Source organism: Nanorana parkeri, unplaced genomic scaffold (assembly GCF_000935625.1).
Source record: "Nanorana parkeri isolate BGI_ZX_2015 unplaced genomic scaffold, ASM93562v1 scaffold2303, whole genome shotgun sequence".
In the NCBI taxonomy this organism is placed as follows: Eukaryota; Metazoa; Chordata; class Amphibia; order Anura; family Dicroglossidae; genus Nanorana; species Nanorana parkeri.
The window spans coordinates 133659-142817 of NW_017308571.1; the positions used below are offsets into that span (position 1 = coordinate 133659).

The 9159-nt window shown below is 47.9% G+C and overlaps 1 protein-coding gene across 1 annotated transcript in view; it reads left to right on the plus strand.

Moving 5' to 3' along the window:
• Window positions 1-203: 203 nt before the first annotated feature.
• Window positions 204-9159, plus strand: part of LOC108801330 (NXPE family member 3-like) — an 18550-nt gene continuing 9594 nt past the window's right edge. Inside the window, exons 1-2 of the mRNA XM_018573255.1 lie at window positions 204-272; window positions 4226-4719. Of these exons, the coding sequence (XP_018428757.1) occupies window positions 204-272; window positions 4226-4719 (563 nt within the window). The remainder of the gene's footprint in view (window positions 273-4225; window positions 4720-9159) is intronic.

Here is a 9159-nt window from a genome sequence, read left to right on the forward strand (position 1 = left end):
TCACATGCAATCAAAGGTGCTGCCATTGGCTGCAGACGTTCCTCCTGGATCCACATTGTTAATCAATAAAGATATCAGGTCTCACCGGAGGAGGGAACAACAAAAGAAACCATTGAACCACTCCACAACCTTCCAGACAGCAGCTATTTCAGACACTCCCGATGAAACTTTGCCCACACCACTGAGACCCTCCAAGGAAAGCCATGGTACCCCTCATATGTAAGTCTCGTGTCCTGTCCATGCGGATCCTCGCCACTTTCATGATAATCATGGTAAGTACGTTTATGTCTCTCTATAGATGTGAGCAGGTATCATTGACTCAGTCGTACTTCTTACTACTCACTGCTGGCAGATAGATACATAAAATGGGCAAAGGGGGTGAACGAAAGGGTTTGTGGAGAGATGTACATCGACCCATGCGTAAAAATATCTCAAATTTATTGTACATAGAAATAATTTTAGTTGATAAAAATCATAAATAACATTATTCCATTCCATTAGTCCAAGCACGTGAGCTACGGTGAGCACTTGGCGATGGAAAAGGTGATATACATACCTTGGAGACTACACAATGAATGCATCAATTGGAATCAATCATGGCTGATATGTATCAGAATTGTATTTTATTAAATTAATTTATGTGTTCTGGGCTGCCTATAAAGGAAGGATGAATCATGTTGGTTAAAATTGGGATATTATATCCACTAATGTATGTAATAATGTTATTTATGATTTTTATCAACTAAAATGATTTCTATGTACAATAAATTTGAGATATTTTTACGCATGGGTCGATGTACTGTACATCTCTTCACAAACCCTTTCGTTCACCACCTTTGTCTGTATATATAATATTAGGGGGAGAGTTTGATATCAAGGAGCCAAGGTGGGGGCGACCCACTAATTTTGTTGTTAGATACATAAAATGATCAACTACTCAATCTACTTTTGTCAAGTGACCCGGGCAAAGGTTTCCGCCAAAAAGTGATCTCTGCAGCCAATCGGCAGGATCCTAAATGATTTTCTATAAAATATACGTTGTTATTATTAGTTGTGTCTAGGAAGTTGTAATCCTGTATGTTACAATCTACAGCATATAGGTCACAACCATGGCTCTGCAGATGATTTTCATCATCCAAATTAAGGGCAGGAGGGCAAAAACAACCCACCCGATCCCTAGTCGTATAGTTACAGTGAGGGGGTTTGTGCCGCTGCAAAAAGATTCACGGTAGAATACCATCTTTCCACTGTTTCTTGATTAGGATATTAAGGATGCATCAATACCATTATTTTTTTTTTAACACCAAGTACGAGTACTGTTCCTCAATTACTCGCCGATACCAGTTAGCAATACTTTTTTTTTAAGTGACGTGACATTCTAAAACAATGCAGATTAATTATTTTAGGACAGATTTTATTGCGGGTCTCACCATGGCTGCATGTGGGTGTCCAAACCCCTGATTACACTATGTTTAACTAATATTGGTATATGTAATATTCTCTGCATGTCGGTGTCACCAGGGCATTGTGCTGTGTCTGTCCAGGAGTGCGTTCAGGTTTCCCCAGTGCTGTGCCATGTCTCACCAGGGTTGTACTGGTGGGTGCGGGGCTGTCCAGGGCTGTGCCGGTCTCTGCGTGCAACAGGAAGGACGCACTCATGTGCATTAGCGCCCTCCCCCCACTATACTTACCTTTTTGGGAATAATCTTTCCCCTCCTCCCTTACGGGTGTACCCCATACTGCCATCTATTTTTCTCACAAACCGCGAGCACTCATTGGTCAGCGCAGTCACGTGACCTCGCTGACCAATGAGAAACACTTCTTGGCACGGTTAAATGCGCTTTGGGTTAACATGATTATTTGTATCACCACATGTAGATTGAGGCCTCTGCTTTTTTTCCCCCCCAATATCCAAACCCAGAGGCGTAACTAGAAACTTCAGGGCCCTGGTGCAAGAAACCATGAAGGGCCCCCTAACCCCCCACCGCCATGGGAAGGAGCTGCAGAGAGTTGGCATGGTGGGAGCTGAGTTGGTTTAACGGGGACCTCTTTCTCCTGTCTGGGCCCCCCAAGTGCTTGAACTATCAGAGTCAAAGCCAGGGCTGGATTTACTCTCTCTGCTCCCCCAAGGCCAGGTTCCTCAATGCGCCCCCCTAAACGCCAAACACCCCCTGATGGAGAATGGCAAACCTGCAGGCTGCAAGCCAAAGCTGGCTAAACAGAACAGCGTCCCCTGGTTACCTAGTAACACTGATCTGTCGTTACGATAAGAGCTTAGCGGGGCTTGCTTTGATATCACTGCCAATAGAAAACTGTTGGGCGGAGCTAGCTGTCACTGCTAGCTCCGCCCAATCGGTTTCAATTTTTTTTCTCTACTTTTTTTTTTATAGTTTTGCTATTCTGCTCGGTACCACAGAGGTAGCCGCTCGGCACAAAATAGCCGCTCGGCACCATTCGGCTATTCACTCACTGCTGTTCGGCCCCTATGAGAATAGGCCGATCAGCAGCGAGTAGCCTGCCGGAGGTTCGGCTCAGCCGATCCAGATGTTGGATCGGCTGAGTCGAACTCCTTCTGCACTTCGGGTCGGCCGAACATGCTGAGCATGTTCAGCCGACCCGAAGCAAGCCGATGTACGACTGAAATCAGCCATACAAGCCAGAAGTGATTAGCCGAACAGCGTTCGGCTGACTTCACTTCGGGTCGGTTATTCACACGGCTGCCCTCGGCACCTTTGTGCATAGACCCCTTTAGTTTTTGAGAGATTATAAGTTACCAAAATTAAAATCATATTTAGGAGTGATTGCTAACATTGATGGTGGGAAAATACCTTCATTCAGTGATGGTCTGTGTAGTGGTGGTCAGTAGTCAGTGGGGGAAAGCCCCCAGTTACGGTGGTGGTTAGTAGGGGAATGGTCCCCACAGATTGGTAGTCATTGGAGGAAGGATACCCATATATTGATGGCCATAAGTGGTCAGTGAGAAAATAGTCAGTTGTGGAAGGGCATTCTTACATTGATGATCTGTGGGGGTGGGGCCCCATTATATTGGTGGCCAGTGGTTATTTACCTCAACAATAAGCAGTAGAACGGATGCCACCTCAAGCTCTTCTTATTGATGCCAGCATGGGAACCATGTTGACAGTGCAGGGTGGAGATCAATCCACTCTTAGAGTAAACCTGAAGTGCATATGCCAGCCAGGGTTCTTTCACTCACTGAAACTCCCCTGCCTGTAAGATAACCTCCTGGGGCTGACTGGAAGCTACATGGCTGCTCATTAATATTATTAGGATTTATATTGCGCCAACAGTTTGCACAGCGCTTTACAATATAAGGAAGACCATACAAATCAAGACAAGATGGTAAGGAGGGCCCTGCCCCTGAGGGCTTACCCTCTAAAAGGGAGGGGGAAGTGATACATGAGGAGGGAGCTGTGTGGGGATGAATTGTTTGAGAACGTGATGGTTCAGTGGCTATGTTGAGGTGGGATCGGCTTCCCTGAAGAGATGAGTCTTAAGGGAACGCCTAAAGGCCGTCAGAGTGGGAGATAGACAGACCGGTTGGGGTAAAGAGTTCCGGAGGATGGGAGAGACTCTAGAGAAGTGCTGGAGGCGAGCATGGGAGGAGTTGACAAGGGAGCTAGAAAGAAAGGAGGTCTTGGGAGGAGCGTAGGGGACGGTTAGGGTGACACTTTGAGACAAGGTTTGGGATACAGCCGGGGGCGGAGTTGTGGACGGCTTTGTAAGTGGTTGTTAATATTTTGAATTTTATCCTTTGGACGAGTGGAACAGACAGAGGGGGCGGGGGATTGAAGCCAGTGCAGGGATCGGCAGAGAGGGGTTGCAGACACTGAGCGGTTGGTTAGGTGGATAAGTCTGGCAGCATTATTCATGATAGACTGAAGGGGGAGGAGCCTGTGTAGTGGTAGGCCAATGAGGAAGGAGTTGCAATAGTCGGGACGAGAGATAACAAGTGAGTGGATGAGTAGTTTTGCGGTTTCATTGGTGAGGAAGGGGTGTATTTTGGAGATGTTACGAAGGTGAAGATGGCTCAAGTTTCTAATGAGCCCTAGGACGTCGGGAGACATCTGCACAGGCAGTAGATTCCCCACTTTGGCTGGGCCTTTCCTCACCAGGCATCTGCCACTAGGTACCCTAGTGAATAATCTGGCGATTTTAAGTTTGATTTTTGGACATGAGTTACTATTACTGTTTTTTTTCCCCCCAGGTGATATATCAGTTATTTACATCAAAGCAATTGAATGAATGCCATTCACTTCACTACAAAAGTGCCCCTTCTTCTGAAAGTCCTCCATCCCAGAAGCCAGAAGAGATCCAGAAACTCCTTGAATGGCCGGAACCTCCAAAATCTGCCAGTTTCATGTCATCTACCAGCCCCAAGACCACAGAGTGTTCATTAATGGATCCACGTACCGAATACCACGTGGGAGACCTTATAAAGGTTTTTATCAGGGCTCGGGACCACCAAAGTCGCCCCAAAACCTACGGGGGGGATTATTTCCAGGCCAAGCTGCACTCTCCGTATCTGAAGGCTGGAGTAAGCGGCTCCATCACCGACCACAGAAACGGCAGCTACACCGCCACCTTTCTCCTTCCATGGCCCGGGATCTGTCAGATCTTTATCTCGCTTGTCCATTCCAGTGAGGCCATCGCCATCTTCAAGGAGAAGAGAGATGCCCATACTTATCTGGTAAGAGTGATGTGATATGCAGCAGTTTTCCTATTAGATAAAATAGATATCTCATCCCTCAGTGTGTAGGAGGTTCCCAATTGTGTGAAATGAATAGTTGTTTGATTTTGGGATAGAGTCCGTGCTGATCTCTGTCAGATCTTTATTCCTATGCATGTCCAGATTGGGAAGATGTAGATCAATAGGAAGCACTCTCTATTGCAGGTCATGGTGCTTCGGTGAAAGATCACATACATGTAGGTCTGTGTGTATTATCTTGGATGGGAATGATGTTGTGGCAAGGCTGTGGTGTTTCATGAGATGAGGGGCACCACCTTGGGTTTTGGCACCAGACTGAAATGTTGCAGGTGTCTGACTGAAGGTGGGCTCTCTGTTTCTATAGAAAAGGCTTCTGGAGCCAGCAGGGAAGCCACACAACACACCTTTTAGACTGAATGTATGCTGGAACGTTAATGTGTGCCTATTTATGAACCCAGTAAGGAAAGATGTTCTGTTATCACATGCAGGGCTGGTGCTGCCACTAGGCAAACTAGGCAGCCGCCTAGGGCGCAATGCTGCCTAGGGCGCAGCCTTGACTAACTGAAAGACAACTTTCTCACTCCTCTGCTCAGTGGGTGGGGGTTTCAATAGCCAGTCTGCTATTGGCTATTTCAAATTAAATTACATCCAACTGTCGGCGGCAGAAGCTATCCCGCAGGAGAATGGGGCCTGCGTGGGGGGATTGTGGGTTGCGCCGCGGGAGGGGGGGGGGGTGCAAGTAGCTGGTCTTGCCTAGGGCACAAAATGGTCTAGCACCGGCCCCGATCACGTGGAAGAATAAAAGCGGGCAAGAAACCCTTGACCTTACATTACATGTGGACATGCTTGTTCCTGATGTCATGTGTGTTTGGACTACGCTAAGATCCATCTACTACCATCTGAAATATATGTAAAATGGTGCTTACAAGAGTTACAAGTGATAGTGGAAGCAGGGAGTGATGCAAAGGTTGCAGAGCGTGCAATGGTGTGCTGGGGATGAGGGGTGCAGAGGCAAACATTAGACGAGGGGTGCAGGAAGGGGCACAAGTGAGTGAAGGAAGAGGGTGTAGAGGTAAGTGGTGGAAGAGAGGTATACAGGGTGCAAAGATGAGCACTGGAAGAGGGAGCCAGGGATGCACAGGTGACTGCAGGAAGAGGCGTGCAGGAGTTGAAGAAGTGAGTGGTTGAAATAGGGTGCTGAAGGTGCAGAGGTGAGAGGGGGACGGTGGCTTTGGAGGAGCGGGTTGCTTTTGTGGAAGCAATGAAAAACTAGTAGAGTTGTCCTGTGGCACAGCGCTCTTCGTGGGGGTGGGCTGAGGGAGGTGTTGGCTGGGAGGTTGAATACTCCAGTGTGCTGCTTCATGTTTGTGCGGACCGGGGTGTCCGTTGTTTGTCAAAGCAGAACAAAATGTAGGGAAGGAAGCGCCACAACTGAGTCAAACCTGTCTAAGAGGTAGGGGTCTATGTGGGGTGAGGGTCTGATGGGTGGATAATAAATGACGCGGTATTGGGGGGAGGCGCAAAGGCGAGGGTGGATCCAGGGGATGGCCGTGTGGAAACTTCAAGTTGATGGCGGAGGGGACCAAAGTGGGAGAGAAATCAATAGTGGTAGATCACAAACATTAAATGTAGCAACTCACCGTTGAAATGGTGGTGGCGCGATGTCATGGGGGTGAGAGTGATGATCCTGGAGTCCTAGGTGTTTGTGGTGAGGTGGATATGCGGGTCAAACGTTCAATTAGTAGAGGAAGAAAAATTGTCCAAAGTTCGGCAGCTGCGGAGTATCCTCATAAAATGAGGGGGGGGGGGGGAAGCGCTACCCCCAAGTGGGAAGATGACAAGATGCGAATGGATCAAGGAGTAGCTGTCGATCCCAAAGGCTGCGCCGTAGCCTCTTCGGATATGAGCCTGAAGTCCAACTCACCAGAACCACAATGTGCGGCACTCATCGGTGCCTGGCAAAAAAAAAGCAGGATCGAGGAGTGGAGAGAACGAAAAGTATTGTGCGGTTTACAGGCACCGATGAGTGCCGCACATTGGGATCGACAGCTACTCCCTTGATCCAGGACTAACGGCTATGTCCAGAGAACCTGGAGAAGAGTCGACCATATGTGGCAGTCTTTATACTGGACATAAGGGGGGTTATTCACAAAGCTGCCGAAGGCATAACCCAGCCGAACTGAAGTGAGCCGAGCAACGTTTGGCTATTCACTTTGGCTCAGTACATCGGCTGCCTTCGACTCCACTTTGGTCAGCTGAGCGTGCTCAGCATGTTTGGCTGAGTCGCAGTCCAGAAGGACTTCGACTCAGCCGATCCAACATCTGGATCGGCTGAGCCAAAGCTCCGGCAGCTCGCTCGCTGCCGTTCGCCCCTATTCACATAGGGGCCGAACGGCAGTAAGTGAATAGCCGAGTGCCGCCGAGCGGTACTTCCGTAGTGAAATAAAGTTTAAAAAAAAAAAAGTTTAAAAAATTTAAATAAATTATTAGATTTAAAAAAAAATAATAAAGATTAAAAAAAACAATTGGCCGGAGCTAGCAGTGACAGTTAGCTCCGCCCAACTGTTTCCTATTGTCCAGCACCTGATAAGACCAATCAATGATTGCACCATATTAGATTGTCAGCTCTGCAGAACAGAAAACTTTCCATGTTTTTGTGGCCAGCTTGTTCACTTCAGTGCAAAGTGTAGTCACCTCTAGCAACCAGCTTCTCAGTGAGGTCACATGACCGAGAGATGGATTGTGATTGGTCATGAGGTTCCTGAATGAGGACAGGAGGCCGCAGGATGACATGAAGGACATCTCAAGGCATTGGGTGGATCTATGGTATGCTGTATTCTATCCATAGAATCCAGCGCCCTTGTCAACTCCTCCCATATTTGCCTCCAGGACTTCTCTAGAGTCTCTCCCATCCTCTGGAACTCTTTACCCCAACCTGTCCGTCTATCTCCCACTCTGACTGCCTTTAGGCGATCCCTAAAGACTCATCTCTTTAGGAAAGCCGATCCCACCTCAACCTAACCGCTCAACCATCACGTTCTCAAACAATTCATCCCCACACAGCTCCCTCCTCATGTATCACTGGCCCCTCCCCTTTTAGATTGTAGGCCCTCACGGTCAGGGCCCTCCTTACCAACTTGTATTGTATTGTGATTGTAATGTCTTACTTATATTGTAAGGCGCTGCGCATACTGTTGGCGCTCTATAAATCCTGTATAATAGTAATACTAATAGAAAGGGACCGTGACATGGAGGACAAAACTTACATCCTTCTTTATCCTTTAAAACCTGTATGCACAGAACCCTAAATCAACAGCTGATCCAGAGGAAGGATCTCATTTGCATACTGCAAAATCCTGTGAGATCTCAGGGAAAGGTATTTTTTCCCCCTGAGATGATGTGCGTGGTCCCATGTGCCAGAGTTCCAGGAAACAGAGGGAGATGGATTCATCTGCCCTTAGTAACAAAAAAACAAAAAAAGGTCACTGTGATAAGAATGGGGAAGAAGATAAAAAGGAATGCAAAGAATACAAAGCCGGCAGTTATCTAGAAGTATCTGTATGTATCTGCTAGAAGGTAGAGATAAGGTTGAAGTTCCTCTTTAATCGCCTCTTCTCAAAGAAGAACACATTCAGTCCAGTAATCTTTCCTGATAGCTGAGCTCCTCCATGCCTCTAATCAGTTTAGTTGTCCTTCTCAGCACTCTCTCCAGTTCCCCATTCTCTAGATTCCTCTCTACTTGTTTAATATCTTGCTGTCTATAAAGTGGGGACGCTTCAATGGGGTGGGGGGTCCAGATCCCATAGTTTGGCCTGTAAACAAAAATTAAAGGAGAACTATGGGGTTAAGTCTTTTCCCCATAGTTTTCCTTAGGGCCGGTGCACACCTGGGCGGATTGAATATGCGCGTTTTTTTTACCGCGATCCGCGGTAAAAACACCACGCGGCAAACGCGCGTTTCCGAGGGATACTTGGCTGTATCCCAATGGAACCGCCCGACCAAAACGCCCCAAAGAAGTACATGTACTTCTTTGGGCGTAGGGCGGTTTCCCGCGCGTTCGTACTCGCGGAAAACCGCACAGATGGGAACCATACACATTGAAAATAATGGCATTTCCCTGCTTGAGCGGTTTTCCGCGAGTACGAAAGCGCGGAAAACCGCCTAGGTGGGAACCCAGCCTTAGGGTAATGGGAGGACACAAACTAGCGTCCTCCCGTCACCCTAGGCTCAGTATACCGCGAGCTACAGCTCTCTATATACTGAGACGCTGCAGCTGAAGCGGATCCCGACAATTATGTCTGGATCCGCCCAGCTGCGTGAGTGACCAGTCAGCGATGGCGGATCCGAGCGGGGAGGGGGGAATCCAGCCCCTCCCCTTTCACGGCAGAGAGCCGTGACAGGATCGAGAGGTGAGCGAACGCCGGTATGTGTTC